At 45.1% G+C, this 26,941-nt stretch overlaps 1 protein-coding gene across 1 annotated transcript; it reads left to right on the top strand.

The window, feature by feature from the left end:
• Window positions 1-1,326: 1,326 nt before the first annotated feature.
• ACE2 (angiotensin converting enzyme 2) lies at window positions 1,327-25,751 on the top strand (the record flags this gene model as incomplete). The annotated part of the gene is made up of 18 exons (XM_081997527.1): window positions 1,327-1,509; window positions 4,480-4,638; window positions 6,553-6,646; window positions 7,264-7,407; window positions 8,696-8,808; window positions 9,355-9,463; window positions 10,201-10,298; window positions 11,789-11,958; window positions 13,002-13,228; window positions 14,015-14,159; window positions 15,780-15,878; window positions 16,557-16,679; window positions 16,995-17,167; window positions 18,066-18,124; window positions 22,349-22,449; window positions 23,455-23,571; window positions 24,799-24,993; window positions 25,631-25,751. 18 exons carry the CDS (start codon window positions 1,327-1,329, stop codon window positions 25,749-25,751), a joined length of 2,430 nt encoding a protein of 809 aa, XP_081853653.1.
• Between the last annotated feature and the right edge of the window lie 1,190 nt (window positions 25,752-26,941).

Raw genomic sequence — 26,941 nt, forward strand, 5'->3', positions numbered from 1 at the left:
TGCAATTTAGGGAATGTGACCTCTGGGGAAGGTTTGGGTGAAGGCTTTCCCTTGAAAAAAACAGATTGTTAGAGGATTGCACATGGATGACAGAGATCAATTGTCTCTGGTCCACAGAACATGGCTATCAGAAGCTATTGAAGCAAGGTACTTCCTCAAGGTCCCTGGTTTCTGGGTCTGCTTGCTGGGGATGCCTGTTGCTGGTGGCCCTGCAGAGTATGTGCTGTGTTCAGCCTGTTGCAGATGGGAGGGCTGGAGCTCCATTCTTGGAGTTTGGCAATGAAGGGGCTGATTGCTGCTGCTCCCATGTAGACAGACTCATAGTGGTTTTAGAGAAGCTCTGCTGGGAACTGGAAACCAACCCCATGGATGCAGCTGTAGACTTGTGTCTCAAAAAGCCCCCCCCAAAAAACAAACAAACCAACCCAAAACAAAACCAACCACGTGATCCTGAGCAGATAAAAGTACTGAGCTATTGTCTGATCAATACCACTCAACCCAAGCTGCTTTTCCAGAACTAATTCATGCATTGATTTTCCCATTGATTTGGAGTAAGTACTAGGATCCTAGCTAGATTAGCAAAGGTATTTAGATATTAAACTGGAGACATCTTAGTAGTCTTAGTCACCTTAGTACTTAAATCCAGTTGATTTATAGTTTAGGTTAGTTTTTTTTTATGCAAGATACTGTGATCCCATGGAGTCTCTTGCTACTTTTTGGTAGTTCAGTGAACATGTTTAAAAATCTGTTTTTATATGCCCTCAGTTGCTTTGAAAATGAGGTATACTCTCCAAACTTTGGAAAGCTTTGCAAAGCCTTTTAAAATACGGGCCTAAACACCCAGCCAGGTACCCTGTGTCAGGCTAACTGGAGTTTCTTCCTGCCTGGGAGTTAAGGTTCATGGCTTGGTGTTTCATTGAAGTTTCTAAATATTTTTACAGCTTATCACCAACCTGTTAAAGGATTCACAGATTCTGAGCTACCAAAGACACAGACAGGCTATAGATAAAGTCAACAGCTGTATCATTGACAGCACATTTGGGAAACATTAACCAAAAGTAAAAGCCTTTTATAAGAAGTCCATAAAATGGCAGGAGTAATTATGTTTTTTCAAAGTTAATCATTGACTGTTGTTTATTTGGCTTTTTATAAAAACTTTTTCCTTTCTCTCCTGCAATGGATAAAACCTATAAAAGGCCTGGCAAATTGGATTCAGACTTTTTTCTTCACACTAGCCATGCTTGAAGGCTGATGAGACAGAGCCCAACAGAGAAGCTTACCTGAGGAAACCTACTTCGTTGGGAGGTTCTCAGCCCAGACGTGAATATGTTGGTCCTCCTCTGCCTTCTTTGTGGTTTGAGCACTGTCGTGACCCCTCAGGACATCACACAACAAGCCCAAATGTTTCTAGAAGAGTTTAACAGGAGGGCAGAAGATATCAGCTATGAGACCTCCCTTGCCTCTTGGAACTACAACACCAACATCACCGAGGAGACTGCCAGGAAAATGGTAAGTCCTCCATCCTGCAGGTTTTCCTGCTGTTTTAGGAATCTGACAGCTGCTTTCTAGTTTATTTTGGTTCCACCAAGGTTGGCTGTAATTTGGATGCTATTTCTTTGGTAACTGTGGTTTAGTTTCAGGAGGGTAGCGGGGCTTGCTTTAAGGTAGCAATGCCTCACTGGAGGTGCCTGGGCCACTACCAGCCTCTACAGCCTGAGGCTGGTGCCTGGGCTGCCCTTGCATTGCACAGGGACAGCCGGAGGCTGGACCTGTCCCCAGCCATCACCTCGGGTCACCCCAGTGAGTGGAGGGAAAAGGCAAGGGACCGCTGCATGTTCAGCCCCAAAATCTGATCTGGATGGAGAGAGACGCCTTCCTCCGCTTGGGGTCCATGACCACCAGTGCTTCCTGGCATAACGTTTCTGTGCGCGGTCCCTTTCCTCTTGGAGAGGGCACAGCCCGGATGGGATGGTCTTCTCCCAGGGCCCAGGCTAGGTACTGCCGTGCAGTGTAAGGGAACGGGATTCGAATCTTGCACCCACATGAGCTCAGGTCTCCCACTTTTCATAAGCCTGAACTAACACTGCGCTTTTTACTGACATGGAAAATGCTCTTTCTTCTCTGTTGCTGAAATTGTTTTACTTCTCACTGAATACGCAAACATTTTCTGAATGTAGGCATTTTATTAAATGTTTGCTGGCTATTTTATATAGTGGTCCACACCCTTTATCCAGCGGGGTATCTTCTACCCTGTCTCCCATAACTCTTCTCATAGTCAGGGTTGTTGGTAGGCTTCCTGGAGGTATTAAACTGGGAAAAATGAAGTGAGATCACAGGTTTCCAAAAGCCAGCAGTCGAATTTGTGGTACAGTGGTCTAGTACTTTGGTTTGAAGTCCATTTCTATCTGCAGGAAGGACCACAACATTTGCCCTTATGTTGTCGCGCAACACAGTACTCCCTGCTCCTCAACACCAACCTCTAGCTGTCCCAGCCTACGAGGTCTCTAGGCAAGTATCATGTTTATCAAGAGCAGTCAGCCGTGATCTGGCTGGTTACCGATACTGCCATGCCTCAGCCTAGCATCTCCTATACTCGGTGCCTTTCAAAATGAACAAAACCACAAAAGTTTTGTAGCTACGTGTATTTTAAAGTTAACTCAAGCTTTAGAGAAAAACAATCTGGAGCATAAAAATGAAGCTGAGTATCCTACAACTACTTTTGTCTAATGGTTTAAGTCTTCCACTTCGTGCTCTTATAGCTTAATTAAATCATGGTTTAATTATTGTGTTTCTTAATTAAAGCAAGGAGAGTGGTTGCTGGAAGAAATCCTAATGTCTAATCATTGTCAATCTGGAATGTTTTCTGAGGCACCAGGTACTTAAACTGTAACGTTTCCAAACACGTAAAATGAAAGCTCCATATAGCACTTTCAGCATTAATGAGGTGATAATAAAATACGTGAGGAGATACCAGCAATAAGAACCGATCAGTCCACTGCTCAGAGAGGACGTTTTCTTTCGCTTGATCTCTTCAGTAGCGCTGGTAATAAACCCACTGCTGCCCCCCCTCCCTTTCTGCCGGAGGAGCAGAGTTAATGAATACTGTCCCTTCTGACTCCATCCCATCCATTTTCCTTGTAAATTGGGCCACAAGCCCCGAAACTATTCCTCTGACTTATCAACGAGTTCCTCTAATTGGGGAAAATATCAGACAGCAAGCCAACTTCTTTCCCCTGGCTTTTGTTGCCAAAGAGCCCCCTCTTCTGCGCCGCCGCTCCTAAGGCACCTCTCCGTCCCTGCTGGGGACAAGGAGTTCAGGAAGGGATTTACGCAGCGATGCTCATCGAGCTCTCCCCCGTGAAGGGGGAGATGTTGGAAAGCCTCTGGGGGATGGCTGCCCTCCCGCAGAGGGGCTGCATGGGCGAGGGGAGACACGGGGATGGGGCTGCCAAGGGCTTACGTCTGCCACCCACCATGAAGCAGGTACGGTGGGTCCGTCCTGCACGGGGCTGGGCAAGCCGGGCGCAGCGTTGGCCTCGCCGTGTGTTTGCGCAGGGGTGAAGCGTGCCTGACAGAGCTCTTCAGGCACAATGTGACATTTGTGTTTCCTGATACCTCAGCAGGGAGGGACGGGTGTTACAGGCACCCTCTCCACAACCCAGGAAGCTATGGCATGAGCACAATTAATTAAGCTATCTCAAGGACACAGGTCAATTAGTACTGCCCTTGTTGCCATTTTGGACAGGTGCTGATGTGCTAAACTCTGTACAAACACATGAAAAAAAAGGTGAATAAGACAGTCCCAAATCCCAATAATGTTCTTATGGTGCCACTTTTGCACTGAAATTTGGGAGTTTCATGTGTTACGGTATGTATCTGCAGCCGTGACAAAAGCAGTATCTCATGCAAAACATTCAGGTTTTGCATGCCCAATTTAGGCACCTGTTTAGAGCCTCCTATGCCCAAGTATAGTCTTTTATTTACCAAAACTTCAGCAGAAGGTGATATTTGTATAATGAAAAGACTCAAGATCACTATCTTGGCTGCTGTCGGCCACTGCTACTGAAGCAGAAATGGGGAATGACATCTGGGTAACAGCTCTCTTGTGCCCTGGCTGGTATCTGGGTTTTGTTAGGCACAGGTGGGTCAAGAAAAGCACTAAGGGAAGAATACACGGTGATGTGGAGCAGCAGGGAACACAGCTAGGTGATGCTGGATCAGCTGGTAACAAGCGTAGTGCGAGTAGACAGTCCTGCCTTTTATCTCCAAAGAAAAATGTTTATCTAGATGTGTGAATAAACTGAAGCCGAAGAGTTCTCCAGCTGTCTTGCTGCACAGTGCAGGTGCTCAACCCACAATCCACAGGTGCTCCCCACAAATTTATTTCTCCCCAGAAATAGTGGGTTTTGCCCATTGAGTACATCAGGTTGCTGCAGTCTTCTGGTGGAGTAATTCAGCCTTTGTGTGAACCCCTTTCAGAACGAGGCGAATGCCAAGTGGTCCGCGTTTTACGGCGAGGCCTCCAGGAATGCGAGCAGCTTCCCGTTAGCCAGCATCCAGGATGCTCTCACCAGGCTCCAGATCCATGCTCTCCAGGACAGAGGATCAACCGTGCTGTTACCGGAAAAATATAACAGAGTAAGTTGCTGAATGTAGCTCGTTTTTTTGCCGGGTGTGTTGAGCTGCCTCCCACGACACCCCTGAGGGAGGGCACGGTGCTTGTCTTGGGATGGTGCTGCATCCCAACATCGGTATGGAGAGTGTACCTGTACCAGGTGGTCACAGCAGTTTGGGACTGGAGGGGGTGTCTGGCTTAGGAAGCTGGTTCCTGTTCAAGTCAGCAGTTTTGCCATGTAATCCATGCAATGAATCTTGAACGCGCACACGCCTCAGAGTTGTCCTTGTACCAATGGCCGGATTAGTCACAAGAGGAAAAGAGGACCTGGGCTAAGTGCTTGGCTACGTCCAGACCTAGGGCAACAAGCAGAAAGAGACGGGTGAAAGGACATTCAATGATTCAGAAAGGTGGAGTTGGAGGAAGCCTTTCCTGCTCTGCACATGGTGCATTATCAGACTATGAAAAAGAGGGGGTGTTTCTATGCAGCAGGTGCCCTAGGATGCCTGAAATCGGGGAGAGCTGGTGACCTCCTTCCACAGAAAGCTGCTGAAGGCCAGAAAGATTTAGCAGTATTCATAACGAGATTTGACATTTCTACCGACCAGTCCATGTAAAAGGCACGTATATGGGTAATGAGTATATGTGGAATTGGAGCAAGCAGCTATGCAGACTCAAAAGAGGTTTATAACCAAACACTTGAGGGTTAAATTAGTTTCTTGTTGCTGGAGATCAAATTGAAACATAGCACTGAGTTAGGGGATTCTACCGTCCTGATTATAGAAGGATCCTGAGATTTTTCTGCTAAGATCAGCGGTGTTAACCACTGTGCAAGAAAAGTAGTGGACTGGCTGGACCTCCTGTCTGGTCCAAATGAGATGTGTTTCTGGAAAGACAGATTACCTTGGTGGGAATGCTGACAGTTCATACCAACATATATTTATTTTGGAGCACAGCAGTGCACTGATGGTAATTCTGTCTCTGTTGAGGAGGTATTTGCTCCACTATCCTTCCCGTTTAGACACTTGCAGTTTCCTAGATAAATGGCCTTTGCAGCCGAAATTGTTGATGCTTGCTTGAAAATTGACTTTTTGTACAGTCTGATGGGATTCTATAGGAATATTTAAATATTCTTCACTGATACTAAAATTTCCCTAGGTGCTCACTTATTTTAATGCTGACAGAGATAAAGTTAGAGCTAGTCATTAACTGCCCCTCCCACTGACAGCTCTACATAGTTCTGATTTAAAGCTTTAAATGAGAAATGACATAGTCCTAAAGGAAAAGCTAAAAGTGATGCATGTTTTTCTTGAGAAAAGAAAATGAAAACCTGAAAACATTTTAAAAAATAAAAACAGAGCTATGTAGCATAGCTTCTCAGATAGAGCTGAATGATTTCAGATGCTTTTGGCCTTCAGCTGACCCAAGACATGAGTCGTAACTTCTGTGTAATGGAGTATTAAGCAGATCTATGCAATCAGTGTGATGTGATGTTAAAAACCACAAGGAACAGTCAGCCTGGCTGCAGAAGGGGCCCTTTCTGCTGCCATTCAAAACCATGACCTACCTGGAAAGTTTAGGTGGGTCCACGCTTATGAAAGCCTGTTGCTAAACTTGATCGTTTTATTGCTGCTGTATATCGATAGCTCTCTCGTGACAGTCTGTGATCATTAAATACAGAGCTCTGTCTGACTGGATATTAAGGACCTGTAGATTACGTCATATACTTGGGAGATTATCTATCTTTTCCAGCTAGGTCCCGGTTCAGTAATGCATTCAGGCAAATTCTTTCATTAATCTCTACTGAGCTTAAACATATGCTTAAATGTTAAGCTGATGGGTGAAGCGTTGAATCGAGCTCCTAAGGAATTAGCATAACTGGCTGTTATTTGGCACAGAGTGGGTTTCTAACAGGTTCTCTGGCATCTATCTTGCAGCTGAGCACTGTGCTGAATACGATGAGTACCATCTACGGCACCGGGACCGTCTGTAAAATCACCGAACCGTCTGAGTGTTTGGTGCTGGAGCCAGGTACGGTACTAACCACTGCCCCTACCGTGTCCCTTGCACTGGGGGTTCAAAAAGGAAAAGCCCAAGGGTGGCTCCTGACTGCAAGGGAGCAGGCTGTAGTTTCAGTAGGTGTATCCTGCTACCTAAAGCTCAGTCATAGCTTAATTGCACCTTGCAGTTCAGGGACCTCCAGCGGGCCTGCTGCCCGTAAGACATAATCTCCTATTTGTAGTAGACAAAATTTGGAGAGGGCTGCTCAGCCTGTATGACAGCCTGCCCGTCACCTGGGGTTTGCCTATGTCACAGAAATTCTATTTTTTTCCGCTGTCATCAAAGCCTTGTTAGACTCAATGTTGCATTGAGGCCAGTCCCAAGAACGCTACCAATTTAAGGGAAGCTAATGCAAAGAGATCCATTAAGGGGCTTATGATCTGCTCCATGTGTCTTAAAAGAAAAGAAGAGGAAAACATTAAATCAGAAAAGGATGCAATAAAACAATGGGATATTTCAGTATATCAAACACAAAGTGTTTTCTTCTTAGTTTATGAAATTTCTTTCACTTTGTCTCACTTGTCTGCTGTGAAAGAAAAATGGATTCTGCTTTTTCAAGGCCTAGCACTTACTTTTTGTTCTGACAGGTCTGGATGCTATTATGGCTAACAGCACTGATTATCATGAGAGACTGTGGGCCTGGGAAGGCTGGAGAGCTGATGTTGGCAGGATGATGCGACCATTATACGAAGAGTATGTTGAACTTAAAAATGAGGTTGCAAAGCTTAATAGTAAGTTACAATTTTTTTTTTTTTTCCTGGATTCCAGAAATTAACAAACACATCACAGTCCTGCACAATTTGCACAGGAATTCCAACCCATACTTTTTCACACATTGATGAGCAGTGCTTTGCACATCATTTGCAGGTGCCGATAACCAGATCAGAGGTATGTCACCAGCCTGGAACAAAAGGGGGATGTCTTCGTTAGCACCTTTCCCAAATGTCATAATACATCAGTGCCCTTCATTACAGACTGTCTTACCCAGAACTGCACTGCTTGCAACTTACGGGCAAACACACTCAATTTCAACAGCTTCTGAATGCTGCCGAGTCTTGGCAATGTCTCCTCTTTTCTGTTGGCCTTGACCTTCTTGCAGCAGCCACAAGCTGTGGTACATGTATAAGCATTATGCCCTAACTGGAATGATCAGATTTGGTAAGCCTGGGACAGCAGATACAGCCAGGTGCTTAAAAAGGATTTTGCACTGAGGGAAGTGTGCTTCCAGTCAGACATCTCCGCAGAAATCATAGGGAATTGTCTTTTCAAGGGAAAAAGGCAGGTAGCTGCTAATTTTCTTCAGGGGTCTTCTAACATAGCTCTGCAGTAGCTACATCATCTGTCTCTTGACCAGACTGCAGCTCTATCACCTACTTTCCTATCCTCCTTGTTTTGTGAAAATTGTCAAGCTGGAGCTAGTTGTCAAGCTATAGTAAAAATCATTAGACACAAAAAAACCGCCACATTAAGAAATGGTCATTATGACCTTCCTCCATACCAGTAAGGAAGAGACCTCAGCTATGAGCCATTTCTACTCCAGGCTTGATGCAGCTCAGTGGACTGGAAGACTTAGTAGAACTGGGAGCTGAATTTCAGTCCTGGTGTCTACACCTGCCCTGGTGTTTTTGTTACTGGAGGAGGGCCCCATATACATTGTCCACCAGCACATACCTTCTGTGAGAACCCCTTAGCATCCAGCCTGAGTGGAGGTTGCCCTTCCTTACGACTGCAGGAACTCCAGTCAGGAGCTTTGACCTCCATCTCTGGCTGTAATGACCCTAATTAGCAGATAAACGTGACAGCAATTTCCACATTTCTTGGAAATCTCCCGTACCTGCACGTCCATGGGACAGAGCCTCGGGGGAGCACTCTCCTCCTCCCCAGACCCAGAGCATGTCACACTTTTGCACTGAGTGGAAGGCTGTGGGTCTGAACGGGGTCAACAGGGAGCTGCACTGCTCCTGTAGAATAGAGCAGTGCCATGTGCTACGTCCTGATGTGATGTGTCCGTGCTTGCAGGTTATTCTGACTACGGAGATTACTGGAGAGCAAATTACGAAGCAGACTATCCAGAAGAATACAAATACAGCCGTGACCAGCTGGTCAAAGATGTGGAGAAGACATTTGAGCAGGTAGAGGCAGGAGACAGCTCTTACTTGGGCCACAGGGATGTATTTTGTGATGCTCATGTGTCAATGTTGTGAAGGAAGATGAGACTTGTTCTAAACTGGCTAATCTCAGTCTACATGTGGTTAACAAGACATTAGGGGACATATGTGACATTTTTACCTCTGCAGCCATCCAAGGACCAACTTGGTCCCCTTAGGCTGCACTGTGTTAAAGGCTGGGAAAGAGGGAGGTCTATAGGTCCATGTCTCTCCTCCAGGTAGGGCCCACTGGAGGAGCTGTGTTTCCCGTGGGGTAGGTGGCATCCTTGATATTCCGTGTCTGAAGTTAACAATGCTCCCTCCCTCGTACCTGAGCAGGACTTCTGGGGCTAAGATCTGGACTTGGCTCTTGAGCTCTGAGGCAGGAGTCAAAGCTCAGCTGCAGGTTTGGGGTGTACTTACCCACCGGGAGAATTTTGTCAGACAGACCTTCCAGGCTCTCTGTTTAGGAGGGGTGAGTGGCATAGAGCAAAGAGAATAATTTGTTTCCTTCTCCTCCTCTGCTTCCAGATAAAACCTCTGTACCAGCAGCTGCATGCCTACGTGAGGCACCGGCTGGAGCAGGTCTACGGCTCTGAGCTCATCAGCTCCACGGGATGCCTCCCTGCTCATTTGCTGGGTATGTCAACACGGCCGCGTCGCACAAGCTTGACTTTGTACACAGGACAGTTGCCTTCAAGGCACATGGGAACAGAGTAATCTCCCTGTTTAATCAGGATATTAACAAACAGGTTATATAGATAAGAGAAAAGGAGAGGAGAAATGCAGAAGTCGTCCCTGGCAGAGATGACCCAGGTGCTTAGCAGCAGAGGTAGGTAGAGAAGGCAGGTGTCCCTGTCCTCGCCGGAGCTGGTGGCACCCAGCTCAGAACTCCAGCACTGGGCTGGAACATTCCCCTCCCTGCTGCACAGGGCATATTTCTATTCCTTAGAAATAAGAGTTCCAGAGAGACTTTTTTTTTTTTCCTTTTAAATCTTGTCCTAAGCTCCCACATTTCATGACTTTACTTTCAAAGCATGCAACATCAAGCTGCCGTAACTGTAATGTACATGAACACAGCAGCGGCAATCACATGACTAACAGTATGAGCGTTCAGTTTTAAATAGACCTTTAGGAATGTGACCAGTCCCGAAACTGTATTGTAAAGAATAGCTGATCTTAGGGAATAAGACGATCTTTGATCTGAGTTTAACCTATGCGTGACTTCCCAGAACTGCTCACCTCGACATCTGGACCAGATCTGTCTGGCCGTATAGGAGTCCCTGTTTATGAAACTGAACAATTTATAGAATTGTCTGGCAATTTTGAACAATACATAGTTAATATAAAGTATTTCTATGTTTCTCATTTTTGAAGGTGATATGTGGGGCAGATTTTGGACAAATCTGTATGCTTTGACCATTCCCTATCCATCCAAACCAAACATTGATGTAACTTCTGCAATGGTTGAAAAGGTAAGACATGCCTTTATCCAATATGCGTTAGGTAACTAATCTAGATGGTACAAAAATTACACACCAAATGTCAGCCACTCCATAGAAAACCGTAGCTGCCCTAAGGCAGACACCAGCAGCAAAGCATTGCTTTCCGCATCCTTTTTTGCTCTTCACCTTAATGTGTTCATGGATTTTTCATTGAACCTTTTCCCTTACCTGTTTTCCTCTCTTTCTTCTCCACCCTCTTTGACTGGCTTAATCTTGGTTCAAGTCTATTTTCCTCAGAGACATCTATCCATTCAGAGATATGTTTTGTATATACAAATGTTTCAGGAGTCGTGGAGTTGGCTGGTATCAAATACGACCTTTGCCAGCCATTACCATAATCAAATAGTTTGTATATCGCAGGGGTTTTTTGCCAGACTCGTTTATTTGGCAACAGCTAGGAAACTGCAATGCTGCCTGTTATCTTTTGATAACTGCATAGCACCATAAGGTCTGTGTTTGAGATCTGTAGTGCTAAGAGCTGTGACAGAGACTGAGAACATGGGTGAAGATAACCCTCTGTATGCTTGCCTAAACTTCACTCCTTTTATAAAATAAAAAGTGATCAGTGGAATTTTGTTTTTGAAATGTGATTATTCCCTGAAATTTACCCTCCTCTCACAGGGAGTGCTCCATGCGGATGTGTGCTGGCAAAAGAAGGAATAGCTAAATTTAATTCATAAGCAGTTTCCACAAGTCTGTATTAACCTCACTCCTATTTTACAGTACCGATCCCCTTGTAGTCTTAAATTAGTATATGCTGAAGTACCACCGCGAGGAAGGAAGCATTACTTACAGAGCCTTGAGGAAGAGGCTGGACTCAGCCTTGTTGGTAGATGCGCTCAATTTAGGATTCCCATCCAACTGCGATATCTTCCAGCTAAACCTCTTTGAAAATTCAGTCGAGTAAATTCAGAGTTCCTGCTATATAGAATCATAAAAATGCTGAATGACATTTGAAAATATTCTGGACAGTAACGTGCAGTTACAATTTGGTAAGCAGCTCCTCTAGATACATTTGCCAGGTTTTATGGTTCTGGCAAAGATCTCCTCTCATGCTCATCTGCTCGGAGTGCAGCTCCACTCCCTCAAACAAGTTGTCCCCAACCGAAGTGACTGAAGGGTCGGTTATCCCAGATCAGACATGCTACTGACAGGAATACCTTTTTTATCTTGTCCACCTTATCTTTTACTGAGGGCTTCTCTGGTCTGGGTCAGGTGCTATCTGCTGAACCTCTGAGTGCAGAAACATATTTTCTTTGTGGGGAAAACACTTAATTCCAGTTCCCAGCAGAAATTACAGATGTGCTGAAGGCAGACACTACCATCTTGCTCTCAGTAAGTCAGTGCTGATCTGAAGTTGCTGGGACATAAATACAAAGTCAGGTGCCCTGCATTAAGCTGGCCGTTGGGATAAGGCTCCATGTAGAAGCAGCGGTTAACGGTGGCATTTTCTCTTTCAGAAATGGGATGCAGTGAAAATATTCAAAACCGCTGAGGCCTTCTTCACCTCCATCGGTCTCGACAAAATGACTGAGGGCTTCTGGAATAACTCCATGCTCACAGAGCCAACCGACAACAGGAAGGTTGTCTGCCATCCTACAGCGTGGGATCTGGGGAAAAATGACTACAGGTACTGCAATTACTATGACCTCTTTTTATACCACCTCTTAGAACATTCCTATTTTCACTAAAGGTGCATCATGTTTTTTTAAGTTAAAAATTTCTGTTATTTATTATTTTTTTTCTGGTTGATAAAGGGGAAAAGGAAGACAAGAGAGCAGGGATCCTGTGGGGCTGTAAACCTTTCTGTGTAACTTCTTCTGTGAAAACCTAAGGACAACTCTCAAATTTAAGCCAGAAAGTGACTATTATTTACGAATTAGGGAAATAATGACTATTATTTCTGACTATGACATTTCATGACTATGACAAATGTGGGTGCTTGTGGGTATCAGAGGGATATTCTGCAGCAATGGCACAGGGTCCCGGAGTAGCAGGTGAAAACCTCACCGGCTCCTTGAGCAGACCTGTCGGAAGTGGTAGGCAGACTTCCAGAGCTTCACAAAAATCCATCGATCTCTTCCCTGTTTGGGAGAGGAGCTGGACGTCAGGTTCCCGTGCAATGAAGTCTCCTGGGGCAAACTCTGTCCCCTCTTGCAGTCCCTGCAGTTACCTGGGGAAAGAGGCTGGTCCCCAGCAGAGCCTTCGTGAAAGCTGCCAGCCCCACACCTCGCCCCTCAGCGGTCTGGGGAAGGTGAAAGGAAACCCTGCGTGGGAGAAAGGCCTTTAACAGTACCTACACGAAGATGAAGTAGCAGGAGTCACTGACACACAGGGGTTTTTTATACTACAGTCTGCTTAAGTTTGAGGGTGGGTACTCACTCCAACACACACAGAGTGAGTTTATTGCCAAGTTTTCTCGCAAAACAGCAGCTTTCTCTTATTCCCAGTAGAATTTCAAGGTGGCTGAAAGTCCTTTGCCAAGTTCGCCTCGCTCGTGCGAGAGGGAACTGCACCCCGTGCTAGGATGCAGCTGCTCGGGTTCGGCGAGGGCCGAGGGGCGTTTGCAGGCTCTGGAGGCCGCTTCGGCCCGCAGTTGTGGTGGCCAGGGCTGGGCAGCAGCTGGCTGGGCCACGGTCTCTCTAACCACAAACACTGTGCTCTGGTGTGCAGGATCAGGATGTGCACCAAAGTGACCATGGATGACTTCCTGACTGCGCACCACGAGATGGGCCACATTGAGTACGACATGGCGTACTCTGTGCAGCCCTACCTGCTAAGAGACGGCGCTAACGAGGGCTTCCACGAAGCAGTAGGTGAAATTATGTCACTTTCTGCAGCCACTCCTCAGCACTTGAAATCTCTTGACCTCCTAGAGCCAACTTTCCAAGAGGATGAAGGTAAACAAATGCATAAATATTATATATTTATGTGAAAACACTTGCAGGCCTTACTTTGCAGCAGAAGAGAGTGTCTCCAAGCTGAGTGAGCAACTGAGAGGCTTCTGAAAGTCCTACCCCACCGACTTAACAGAAATACTATTTTTTCCTCAAATCACATCATGAAGCAAGGAGCACTAATTTATAATGCTGCCACATAATTTAGAAACAAATAGCTAGCACTTCATTACTGTCTGTACTGAACAACTCATCCCAAAATCTTCATAGTTCATTTAGATGAGCCTCTAATAGTCTTTTCAATTTCTGTTGCATGAATATGTACATATCTCTACCAAGGTATGTATTTAGCAGTTCAAATGAAACTGAAGCCTTGAGATTTACATCTCCTACTTAAGTGATTATTGAGTGGACAGCGTAGGTAGGCCCTCATTATAACGCAGTTTGTCTGGCTTCTCTGAATATTACTTTACAAGGATGGAGATGTACCAAAGTCCTCAGCTCAAATTTCTCCAGAGCCTGGAAAGCTTTTCAGTGGAGGATAATGACATGTAAATGCCAAAGGATTACGTTATTTAAGCAGTCAAGGGAAAAGAGAGACAAAATATATACAATACTTAAGTGATCTTTTCTCATGTTTTTTTCAGTAGTATTCTTCTGCTTTTTCCTCAGTGAAAATCTGTAATTCAAGGCAGATGTAAGCATTAGCTGCAAAAGGAAGCAACTTTAGCTGCCTAATCAGATACTAATTGCTACCATTACCATTACCTTAACTACTTCTCTCTTCAGAAACCGAAATCAACTTTCTGCTCAAACAAGCACTAACGATTGTTGGAACAATGCCTTTCACTTACATGCTGGAGAAGTGGAGGTGGATGGTGTTTGGGGGTGAGATTACAAAGCGGGAATGGACAAAGCGGTGGTGGGAGATGAAGTAAGTTTCAGAAACAAGGAGGATTTTTTGCAAATGATCCTGCAAAACCATCCCTTCCTACTTAACAAACTGAGGTGCCTGTGCCCCCCATAGTGCAAAATCTGTCTCTCTACAAAGCCCAGTAGAGTGCCAGGTAGAAACACCCAGTGTGGTGCAGACAAGGGCTTACAAGCCATGTATCCCCATTAGACCTCTGTTCAGCCCTGCGTAGTTTACCCTACCTCTCAGCAGACTTTCTTCTCATTTCTAATGCCAGCTTCTCGGATAAAGACAGCCCATGGCCTTTTGCACGAGATGTTCCATATCCCAGGATCAACATTGCCATCCCCACAACGCATGCCCCAAGACATCTTCGTAGCTTAAGTACAGACCTTCTCTAAGTCTCATCGGGCATATGCTCTGGTTTGCTCCTCACCTCCTTAAGGACAGGTGGAAAGTAAAGTTCATCATACTTGCCAGCCTGAGAAGCATACAGATCTCGATCTGCCAAATATCTGTGCACACTTCTCTGCTTTGTGTTTCCTCCTCATTCTAGAATGATTTTGGAGGCGAATTTTCTTCAAGACTCCAGACTGAGTCTTTCCTCTCTTAGGTATTAGGAGAAGAAGGAAGGTATTAGGTAGGAGAGGAAGGAGAGGAATAATTAAGTATTATTTCCTCTCTCAGGCATTGACCTTTCTTGGTCAAGAAAATACAGTTCCCTTGGCAAGTAACATACAGATGTGCCTTTTTAGATTATCCCCACCAGCCAATCTGTTTTCAGCTCCCTGGAGCTCACAGTTGAAAGTGGTTTGATTCAGACTGGAGTCTGTCATTTCCTGGGGTGGTTAACATGGGGGCAGAAAAATACAAAGAAACCAAACAAGCCCCACACTGAAAATGGAGTCTGCACTCTAACACAAACACAAAGTTAGCCTCCATCAGCAAACAAAATCTGTAATAAAACTTGATATAAGCAAACCTCCTGACCCACAGTAAAAATCAGTCAGCTTCGATTTATTCAAAAGTAGCAGAGATGTCAGAGAAATGGAGAATGACAAATTGTTCAGGGAAGCTTATCACTTCTGTTGTAGCGGCACTACAAAGCTCTCGGTTGGAACAAGACCTTGAAATACAGGTTTACTGAAAATTTTTCCATGTAAGCTTATTACCTTTTTCAGAAATTAGGCATGGGTTTGTTTCCATATTGCTGCTCAGGAAACATGCTCTCAGGAGAGGAAAATAAAGAGAAAGCTCATCTCCAGCCCAGTGGCACAGCAGGCCATACACCCTTTGGGTCACCCAATCTCTGCACGCCCTTACCCAGGGATGGGCCAGGGCAAGAGATGTGTGTGAAGCTCATGTCATGTAGATTTTTTCACACCACTAATTACTCCCTGCACACCCTGCTATCATACAAATCCCTCCCTGCACCATCAGTTTCAAAGCAGCTGCTTCTCTGTAGTCTCCATCTGTGGAGCAGTATTCATTTGGGGTTACTGGGAGCTGTATGTACTTCTTGTGGCTGGAAGTGAGAGGTGCCCATATATATCACACAGTACAGAGGAAGAGCAGGGTCAGATTACTTTTTTTTTATTATTATCTATTAACAGAAATCTTGTGTTTTTCCTTCATCCCCAGGAGAGAAATAGTTGGCGTTGTTGAACCCATCCCTCATGATGAAACCTATTGCGACCCCGCGGTGCTGTTTCATGTGTGCAACGATTATTCGTTCATAAGGTAGCTCCATCCTTGCTCAGTGCTTAATTCATGACTTACATTTTGGGTACAGAACAAGCCCTGACTACCTAAAACACCTACTGGGGAGTCTCAGGACATAGTCGTACTTTGTTTAAAGTTCTGACTGAAGGCCAGTTATTTCAGTGGAAGTTTTTCTGTGGACATCAGGGGCTGCTCCGTAGCAACCTCTGAGCAGCCGGGAGGCTGCTGAGCTTCTTGTTGGCCAGAGAAGCTTTGGGCTGCCATCAAACCAGCGGGAGCACATCTGTATGAGGTGCTTGCCTCTCGGGGAGGCAGTGTGCCCTGTACCACTGTCCCTTGGGCCATGCACATGCAGTCCTGAAGCAACTAACTCCAGATGTCCCTCCGTGTCCCAGCCACCTTATTTTAGAGGGCTCAGCCATAGCAGAGAGTTGGGCCTTAAAAACCTTACTCACTCTGGGTTTATGTGGCAGCAAACAGATTTGGGGCTCTTCTGCTGCATTTGATCTCAGCATTTTGTTAAATCCGCGTTAGCACAGCCTATAAGTATCGGCTGGTCTCCCTCCCTGCAGTGCAGCCTCCCAAGTGGGAGTGCCAGCTGACACAGTGGAGATTTCCAAAGCCCGAGGGCACGGGGGTTTCCTTGCCAGATGACTAACAAAACCTGTGCTTTCCCTCTCCTTGCCCTTCCTTTAGATATTACACCCGGACCATCTATCAGTTCCAGTTTCAGGAGGCACTTTGCAAGGCGGCTAACCATACTGGTCCTCTTCACACATGTGACATTACCAACTCCAGAGCAGCTGGTCAGAATTTGAGGTAACAAAGCAAATTTCTTACATGTAATAAATAACAAAGCCTAATTCATCCTTGAAAGCCTCTGGAGTCAATGAGGTTGCATGAAGAATGAACTTAGCCTGAAAATTTAGCATATGTTTGCTCAGTTTATTTTAACAAGCTGACTAAATTTATATCAGTTTAATTGCCTGTTAATGAGAAAATAATGAATTTTATTAGTAGAAATTATGGGAGGAAGCAAAAAAGAAAACTTTGATGCCAATCACAGATTGTTTTGCTAGATGTCTAGATGGAACATGGCAATTACATATATCACCTCTCCTTCCACATACACAGACGAATGCTTGAATTAGGCAGATCCAAGCCCTGGACTCAAGCACTGGAAAGCGTAACAGGAGAGAAATACATGAATGCAGCACCTTTGCTCCACTACTTCGAACCTCTATATAAGTGGCTGCAAAGAAACAATTCTGGCAGATACATTGGTTGGAAAACAGACTGGGCTCCATGTACGTATGGCTTGTGTGTGAATTAAGGACGCTCGTTAGTCCTCACAACCCTTGACCAGCAAAGTCCCTTTCTCTTGTAGCTGGTGAAGGCTTTTATCCCTATGGAAGCAAGGTTATGGGAAATATACACCAAGCAGTAAGTTTCACTCATAGGAAGGCAGACTGGCTTCCTCATGGCCAAAGCCAGAGAAGTCAGCACAGATCCAGTTTTAGAAATGGATCTTCTTTTCTTTTTTCATAGTGGCAGCGCGAAGAGTGTGGGATGGCTGTGCAGAGGGCTTGGACTTGCGTGACACTTGCTTTTTCTGCTGGGCTGGGAGCCACCGGTCCTGGGAGCCAGAGGACCCTGAGCTGGGGGCATGGGGGCAAACCAGTACAGAACAATTACTACTGTTTTTTTTGCTGTCATGTGCTACTGAAAGAAGGGAGCTCAAGGGGAGGAAAAGACAGTGGAAAAATGCATTTTTCAGCCTGTTGTGGTGACACTGAGTGTTGAACCACTCAGGTCACATACCTGTAATCGTTGTCAGTACTGGAGAGCACCGTAACCCTTGCAGTGCTGTGCCAGTCTCTCATGGTGAGATTCACCTAGCCAGATACCAACGTCTGCATCTGAGCAGCTCATTCTCCATGGAGGGAAAGAGGCATTTCCTTCAGGAGATGTCTAAAGAAGACCAGAGGCCTGTACTCGAGATGTGCCCTCTCTATCTACTACAAAGCCAGGCGTGGGTGTCCGACAGCTCAGATGTGGATGTTTGCAGTAGAGTTGACTGGAGGGAAACAAAATCAATCCCACCAAGTCAGCCAGGGAGAGCAGGGGAACCTGTAAGGGAACTCTAGCCATCCCAACTTTCTGTTGCTGCAGCTCTGACACAGCCCTTGTTTCTTTTTAAACCAGATTCTGACAACGCCATCAAAGTGCGCATCAGCCTGAAATCAGCACTGGGGGGCCAAGCGGTAAGTGTGTTTGCGCTGTGACACTCCTTGTATCGTTCAGGCAACAGAGATGTGCTAATGGCTCTCAGAAAGTAAGGCAGGATGTAGCTAATTTTTGTGTCTGAAGAGTGACATCATCAGCTCAGAAGGGTGACACCAGCTCAGAAGGGTGACACCAGCTCAGAAGGGTTATCATATAAAAGATGTCTCGTCTGAGTTTGTGGTCAAGACTCCCTCTACAGTTACTGGAGGGACCTCTCCAGGGAGTGATCCCACCCATTTTAAGAAAGACACCTCGGCTAGGTGAGTTGAGTTATTCTGTGGAGTTACTGATAAAGTTTTATCTGCTACAGGACAGGCCTGGAGGGTTAGCAATAGGGGTACCCGTGTACCTGAAAACAGCTGTATTTTTCCCAGCTATGCTGATGTGTCTAAATAAAGCCTCTACCCACACATTTTTCCTAATTTCAGTTATCATGGCTATGGTGGCTGCCTTCAGAAGTTGTTATTAGAGTAGCTACTTCACATTTAAGTGTGGGGCTAAAGCAGAGGGGTTGAATCCCAACCTCTATTCTCAAATTCTCTTGGTTTCACACTGAAACGCTGCTGGCAGCATTCCACTGTAGATTTTTGTTTGCCTGTTTGCTGTAATCTTTAGAGGCCCTGATACATTTGGCTTCCTCCCTGCCCTCCCACCCTTAAGCAGAGACAACTTTGTTATTAAGATAGTGGGGGACAGTGCAGCTGCTTCTGTTTCAGACGAGGAGAAGGGCTTTCATTCCCAAGAGCTTGTCTACTTTCCCTGATTATACCAGCTGGTCCAATAAAATGTATTACAGCAACTGAAAAAGCTCATGAATGCCAAAGATGGCTTTTATGATTTTAAAGAGAGCATTGCTTTGCCCATCTGTTTAACCCAGACACACGGCTGAAAATTTGCTCCTTATTCTAGCTGTGCCTCTTTGTGCTAATCTCACAGGGGCAACGTAGAAGGCTTAAGTGCAGACACTTCATTCCTGTTAATAGCCATTTTCACCTTGCAGAACATCGGTAATTTTCCAAGAACGAGTATGTCATCAGGCAGGTCATTCAGACCCGTGTGTCGGAGCCTGTTGGACTAGCAAGGACACAACACTGTGGGCTCATTTTTCATGTGAATTGATGCTCTCACTTCTATCACTGTCTCACATGCAATCCCCACTGGAGTTATATTGCTTCCTAGACCGCTGAGTCGAATTAGATACAATTCAAAACTGATATCAACAGCATGAAAAGGTTCCATATTACAGCACATTTATTAGTCATTATGGTTAATGTTTAGCTTAATACCATTTTTATGCCTGCCTTTTGCCATCATAGTCTTTTGTTGTGCAATTGAGCAGCTGTAAAACAATCTCATACAGATTACTTAATTTGAATTATTGCATGGACGGTAGGTTCCTAAGCTCTGAAGAGCAAGCCATGCATTTTCCTCTCAAAACCAGTCCACATCACCAACTTGCAAGAAAACTTTTCCATTCGGTAGCTCTCTGCCTCCCCACAAATTTCCCTTACGCTGACACCCCAGGGACATGCCTCTGAAAGCTGGTACGCCAGCAGCGGGTGATGGTACGTGCATGAACTGGCATAGAGGAAAGGCGGGGGGAACCTCAGGCAGGAATCTCAGCCCAGCTGTGCAGAGCAGTATCTTTTGGCTGCTTTACGCAGCTCACAGTGCACGGGAGCTGGGAACCCGGTGCAACTCTTTGTTTAAGATGTACATCGAGCTGCTTCGCACCGTGAGGACAGCAGAAAGCATTCTGAATACACCAGCAAATCTTGTATTTCTGCTCTCTAGCATTGGACAGAGCAGGAAGGGAAGGATGCCCCCCTCTTCTGCGCTGGGGCGCAGCTGCAGCGCACACAGGCAGTCCTGCACCTCCCAGCTACATACCCTGGCTGCTACCCGCAGGGAGGTTTCAACAGCCCAAAGCTCTGGGAAATTAAGCACCCAGAGGCACCGATGGGCTTACACCAGCTGTGCCAGAGCATGTGCTGCCACAATTACCCGGCTAATTGTTTTCAGGCTGATGAGATTAAAGTTGCATTGCTGGATCAGCAGTGTAACTGGCGAGGCTGAAACATCTCCAGCTTTGCTTCAGCTGGGGCTTTCTGAAAGAGCCCTCCCAAAGGAAACTGCTACAAGACCCCTGCTGAATCACTCGGGGTCTGTTTTATTTAAAATAAAGGGTTCCAGGAGTGGGAATCCCCTGGCCACCACTTAAAAACAGGACGCCTCTTCAAACATTAATTTAAAATTCCCCTCTGGGCCAATGTCATACGTGTAAAACGCTGGCACACACAACAGCGTTAGGGAACGGAGAGCTGTCAGCCTGCAGGCATTTAGGTGTACATTACAGTGGAAAACCCTCTTCGAGTTACAGGCCAGACTTACGCCGTCGTTCATGTTACACATGGGATCCCAGAGGGAACATGCTATAACAGAGCGGAGGCGCTTGGCAAACTTTGTTTCGCTCTGAAAGCAAAGCAGCCTCTGTAACGAACAGCGAGCACCCAGGTAGGTTTCTGAGATGCCGAGGGAAGGCGTGTGGGTAGCCGTTGCTCAAATGCGGATCAGAAGCCAGCTAGGTACTTCCCATCCACACAGCCTGTAATGGTGTTTATAAAGGCACTTGCAAGGGACAGTGGCAATTAAAATACATTAGGCTTAAAAAGACAAAATGTATGCCACGGAAACAAATAGATGATTAAAAAGCTAAGATGCCAAGTACAGAAAGCAGCAGTAGAGAATCAAGCTCAATTAGCTCCTGGGTTAAAAAAAAAAAAAAGAAAAAAGCACTGCAGAGCTTAAAGGTGTTGGGGATAAATGAAAAATTGAGATTCACTCCATGATAACATCCTAGGCTGTGATGGTGAACTCTGCCAGCTGCCAGAGACGGCAGCGGCAACCATGAGAAGTGCTTGAGTGCAGGGCATTGCCAGCCGCCCGGCGAGCCGGAGAAAGCCAGGGGCGTTTGCCAAGGCGAAGGCGGCTTGCAGCTTCCACCCTTGATAGCAAGAGAAGCCGGAGCTGGCACAGCCCCTGCCCTCCGCACGCTGCTGGGATGGGGCTGCTGGGCTAGCAGGGGCTTAGGGTCGCCTGCGCCTTTCCTGGGGCCTGATGCTGCACGGACTGATAGCAGCGGGCTCGGTCTGCTCTTTCCTCCCCTGTGTTTCTCGCCCTTCGTTTTATATCAGTGTCATAGAGAAAGACCGGGTTGAAAAATGTAGCTGGGTTTTCTAAAGCCTGTTGCAACAGAGCTGCCTTCTAACCACACCTTCCCGAACGATGCTCGAGAAAGGCGGGAGCTGTGTAGAACTACCAGCGGCCACTCATTTGTTGGCATTCCTGCTCAGGTACCGTAAACACCATCAAATCCAGGCCTTCGGGGGATAAAAAGAATTACCATGGAGTTCAAGGGGGAATTTTCCCTTCGTGCGCACGTGGTGTTGCACAACAGGCCGGGCTGCTTTATCCAGTGCTTTTTGCCCCCGGTACCGCTCTCAGTTTCTGCCCCAGGGAAGCTGTTTTTGACTTCCATTGCAAGTAACTTTGGACTTACAAGGCAGGTCGGGAGGAGCCTGCACGTGGTGCAGTGCATTTCTTATATCGCCTGTCTATTCTCCAGCAAAACCCAACAAATACACGCCTGCTGCAAAAATATTGATGCAAAGAGTTTTTTACCAAGGCAAAACAAACCTCAAACAAAAATCCCAGCTCATCGAGGAAATAAATGAGTTGCTTTCACACAACCACCTCACCCCAAAGTATCACCTCCTTAAAGAACAGGCCTGCAAATAAAATTACGTGATTAAAACAAGATCAAAATTATGAAATCTTTAGACTTCATACAGAATGCACAATGCTTAGTAGGAGTAATGTTGCTTCTGCTGCCTTTGCTCCCCTTAAGGCAGAGGGATGGGCTGTGGCTGCAGCATCTTCAGCAGCTCCGTGTAAAGGTACCAGAAAATGCGGTGTCTGGCAGTAGGGATGCCCGCTTGGTTATTCTCCTGCAGAGCACCCAGATTAACAGAGCTAAAAGGTTTGAATAGGTTCCTGAAGTGCTATCATGGCACAAATAAATAATACTGAAGTGCATGATACGCATTACAGTTGCGATTTCCTTTTAGAATGATTTCTTAGTGTCGGATAACTTGTCGTACAGTTACCGTCTGTGATGTATCTCTCTTCTGCTGTTCTTGCAGTATGAATGGGATGAAAGCGAGCTCTTCTTGTTCAAGTCATCCATCGCCTATGCCATGAGAAAATACTTTGCAGAGGTGAAGCAACAGGAAGTTAACTTCCAGTGAGTGGCTTGCTTAGTTGTGCTGGCTATCTCTATATTGCTTCTGGTTCGCTAGCGGCGTGAACTGGTGGAATTAATTGTGCCTTCTGTCAAATGTAAGGTAATATTAAACAATGATGCCAAACATCAGCTGTTGTAAAAGGCAAGATGTCAGCTTGGTTACATGCTGTCTTTTCTCTTCACTCAGGACCCTGATGTTTAGCAGTAATGTGCTAAATTTAGGTAACTTCAGACAGTGCAGAAGGGTTTGTCTCCCACAGCTGATCAATGGTGAAAGTGAGCCTCGAGAGTTTGTGCCCAACACCTATATGGGACTACCAGGGACGATACATTGATTAGAAATAAGAATTTATAACAATATATCTGTATGATACTGAATATCCAAGAGGTTTTGGGCCCAGGAAAGATAAACCTGTTGATTATAAAGCACTAGAATTCCGTGCAGACCTACTAATCTTGTCTAGGTTCACTTACAAACATAAAATCTATCATCTGAAAATGATTTGGGTAAGAAAAACAACCCTTTTTATTGGGTCTCTTGAAAATTTTCTAGAAGCTGTCTACTTAAGCTATTTGATATTACTTTATAGAACATCAGTCACCTAACGTCTAGGATCTATTCCCAGCAGAATATAAGGAAGAAGGATTATTTTTTTTCACTTGGTACTTCATACATCACCTCATTCATGAGATCTGCCACAAACACTCAAAAGGCCCCAAACACTCTCTGTTCTGCAGCTGATTATGTACTTTGGAAAATTACACCAAGGATTGTCTTAGGTATGGGCTAGACTCTCTCCTCAATTCACGAATTAGCACATAGAAAAAAGAAATTCTGACAGGAAAATCGATTTCACTTCCCAGTTGAGGTCACTAGGAAGCATTCACTCAGCATAAACTAACCCCCTGGCATTGCCTATCAAACACAACTGTTCACTTGCCTGAATTTAAAGCTAATGTTGTCTCAACAATCAAAAAACCCTTTCTTTTCTGTTTCTCATTCAGGATTACAGACATTCATGTGGGGGAACAGACACAAAGGATCTCCTTCTACCTTACTGTCAGCATGCCAGGTAATGTCAGTGATACTGTACCCAAAGCTGACGTGGAAAATGCCATCAGGTGAGATTTTGCTCTCTGGGGAAAAAAACCCCAACCAACCAGGTGAAAGGGTGGAAGGGAAAGCAGTGCTCAAGTCAGCTGAGGCAGAAGGGGTGATAAGAAAGTCAGTTCTGTAGTTAGCATGGAAATAGTGGGATGAGAGAAACTCCTATGACAGAAAGAAAACAGTCCATCTATCTGATGGTGTCCTGGACAACAGCCAATGTAAAATGCTTCAGGGGGCTTGTAAAACTGCCATAATACACCTAATTGCATCATACCTTGCCAGGAAATACCATTGCTCAAACTTTAACAGGAACTACCTTATGTTCTGAAATAAAAGGCACGGTAATAGTGTGTGCATGCACACGTGTTTTCTTCCTCTCATTAGTGAGGATTCAGTGCAAGAATTATTGTATAGCATGGACTCCAGAGTAACAATGTATTAGAAAGACAGCCAGATGTATTTGATTATACAGAAAAGAAGAGGTCAGAGCAGGAGCTAGTTCCCACTTATAGAGATCTCTCTTACAGAACAGTATATGACACTGCTGTAAGTCATTGCTGTAAAAATGATAAGTAAAACTGCAACTCTGCAGATGGTCACGGATAATGTACAGTGGGAGATGAAGAGGGCACAAATCTAAAAGCAGCAGCAACATGAGATGGGTTTGAAAAAGCAGTTAGAGAAGTTGGTGAACCAAAGGAGAAGAATATGGCTGTGAAAATCACTGTCCGGTTAGGACTTGACAGCAGAAGTTCAGGGAAAAACAAGACCTGGAAAACACACCAGGGAAAGGTTTTTCAGGGCAAGAATCAAAACTGTGGAAGACTGTAGGGGGCAATCAGGTAAGAAGTCAAAGCTGTGGTTTTCTGTCGCATATCCAAGAAACTTATGGGCAGGCAAGAAACTTGGGGTAAAGAGAATAAGGGGCAAAGTGCAAATAGAGAGGGAGATCAGAAGGCTGTTTGGTGTGTTTTGATGAATGTTAAGACTGCGTTTAAGAGTTCATACAGTGTCTAAATATGTCAGTTAAGCTACAACAGGTTAAGGGCTTAAGTTACTGTGATTGCCACTCACTACCACATGTCAGAAGAAATATGGGTTTAGCAGCACTTTCTGTGCAGACTTTTCAACTGAGCAGTTCAGGGGAAGCTTGGCACACTGGAAGTTTATAAAACAACTGAAAACTGTTTATTTCCTTCCAATAAATGTGTGAAACTCTTTGAATTTGCTCTTAATGACAGGATGTCTCGGGGACGAATCAATGAGGCTTTCAGACTGGATGATAACACGCTGGAGTTTGTGGGCATACTTCCAACCCTGGCCACACCTTATGAACCACCGGTCACCATCTGGTTAATTGTATTTGGGGTGGTCATTAGCCTGGTTGTCATTGGAGTTATTGTCTTGATCATCACTGGGCAGAGAGATCGCAAGAAGTGAGTAACATTTTTGATACCGTGATCATGACCATTGGGAGACGTCCCGTTAATTGAATCATCAGGGTGCTTTCAAATGGGCTGCCAAATCTAACTGGAGCAACTTAAGGAATTAACATTTGTTATCCCCCTCCCATCAACAGTGAGGGCTAAAGGTTCAACTCCCTGCCTTTCAGTGCACTTAGTGCAATTTTCCCATCATCAGCCATTTAACCAAGGCAGCTGGGCGCTGTGGCCGGCGGGGAGCTGCGGCGTGGCCAGGCTTCTGCCAACCCCGCTGCAAGGCAGATGGAGTGGCCATCTGGGAGCACAGTGCCTTCTCCAACAGCAGAGTTGCCCACATTCATCAGCACCCGCAGTTTTCAATAATCTTGTTGGAGGTTGTCCAGTAATGTAATTTTCCTTAAATATTATTCCATTAACAGCAATGGTTGGGTTTTCGTTTTCTATGTCTCTCCATTAATGAGATTTCTAAGAATGCAGCAGGTTTGCTACTGTTTGCCTTAAAACCAACACAATTCCTTTTATAGAAATATTCCCAGTTAAGCACAGTGTTATTTACAGCAGGGGATTCTGGGGATCCAGAAGGATTTGAACAGAACAGGGACTTCTAATACAAAATGAATTTTCATTACAGGAGAGCAAGAGGAAGTGGGAGTGAAGCAGGATTGAAGTGTAAAGAAGTGAACCCTTACAATGAAGAGGGAAAACGCAACATGGGTTTTGAGACATCTGAAGAGACACAAACATCATTTTAGAAGACATGGGTACACTAAAGGTTTCTGGGTTTTTTCATTTCACTTTTAACAATAGTGCCTAGCAAGGACCAAAACACTACGAATGTCATCAAACATAATGTCTTCTGATTGACCATTAATCTACTGGTTCAAAGACAACAGCAATTAAATCTGCTATTTATGTGGTAACTAGAAAACATGTAAAAATGGAAGATATATATGTCCTGTGGCTTTTCTATGAATTATGCGCATAATATTACACACAATTGGTGCTGCTTTTCATGTGTGCTGCATCCAACTTCTCTCTGTTTCCTCTGTAACGAGATGTAAAAACTTGGAAGTATAGAGTTGTATACAGATCAAGATAGACATAAGAATAACTCACATATTCCTAATGCCCATGAGGAACATCTTGATCTTTCTAGATGGAGACCTCAGAAGTGTTATCTAATAGACAGTGAGAAAAAAACCTGACCAGCAGAAGAACCTTAGTGATGAAGAACTCAATTTGATATGAAATAACTGCAATTTTTGCACCTTCAGGAAATCTGTATCGACGTAAAATGGAATACTGAATGAAAACTAACAAGCACTGGAACTTTCTTAGGATGTTGTAACATAAGTTATTTTTCTAACTGTTTGCTTGTTAAGTATTGTAGAGACCAAATAGCCCATGTCCCCTCAAAAAAAAAATTTAAAAAAATCTCTGTGTTATGTTGTCATCTAAAAGTGGAATAAATTACCTTAACACTAAATGGTCAAAGTGCTTTTTTTTTCCCCAATACCTTAACCATTGCCTCCACTATTGCAAATATTGCATGACAAATACTGCTTACTGCAAATACAAATTGCACAGGGGACAGTAGATTGAGGCTTGGAAGGCTCAGGTTGCACCTGAAAAAGAAAAGCTGTTCGCAAGGAGAATAGTGCCGCACTGGCACAGATTGCCTATTGCACGCTCTGGGAGAGGCTGCAGGATCTCCACCTTTAGAAGTGTTCAGGGCTCAGGTAGACAAAGGTATGGCTGATCGAGCGGTGGGGACAGTCTCACTCTGGGAAGTTTGGCTAGGTGACCTCCAGAGGTCCCTTCCAGCCAGCATTTCTACGATTCTGTGTCTTATAGGTCCCGTGGCATACCTGCCCACCATACCAGTGCAGTTCTGTACACACCAGGGTCGCTGAACGGCATGAGGTGTCTACTCAGTCTTGCG

The sequence above is a fragment of the Phaethon aethereus genome (assembly GCF_964289735.1).
Source record: "Phaethon aethereus genome assembly, chromosome: 1".
Lineage (NCBI taxonomy): Eukaryota > Metazoa > Chordata > Aves > Phaethontiformes > Phaethontidae > Phaethon > Phaethon aethereus.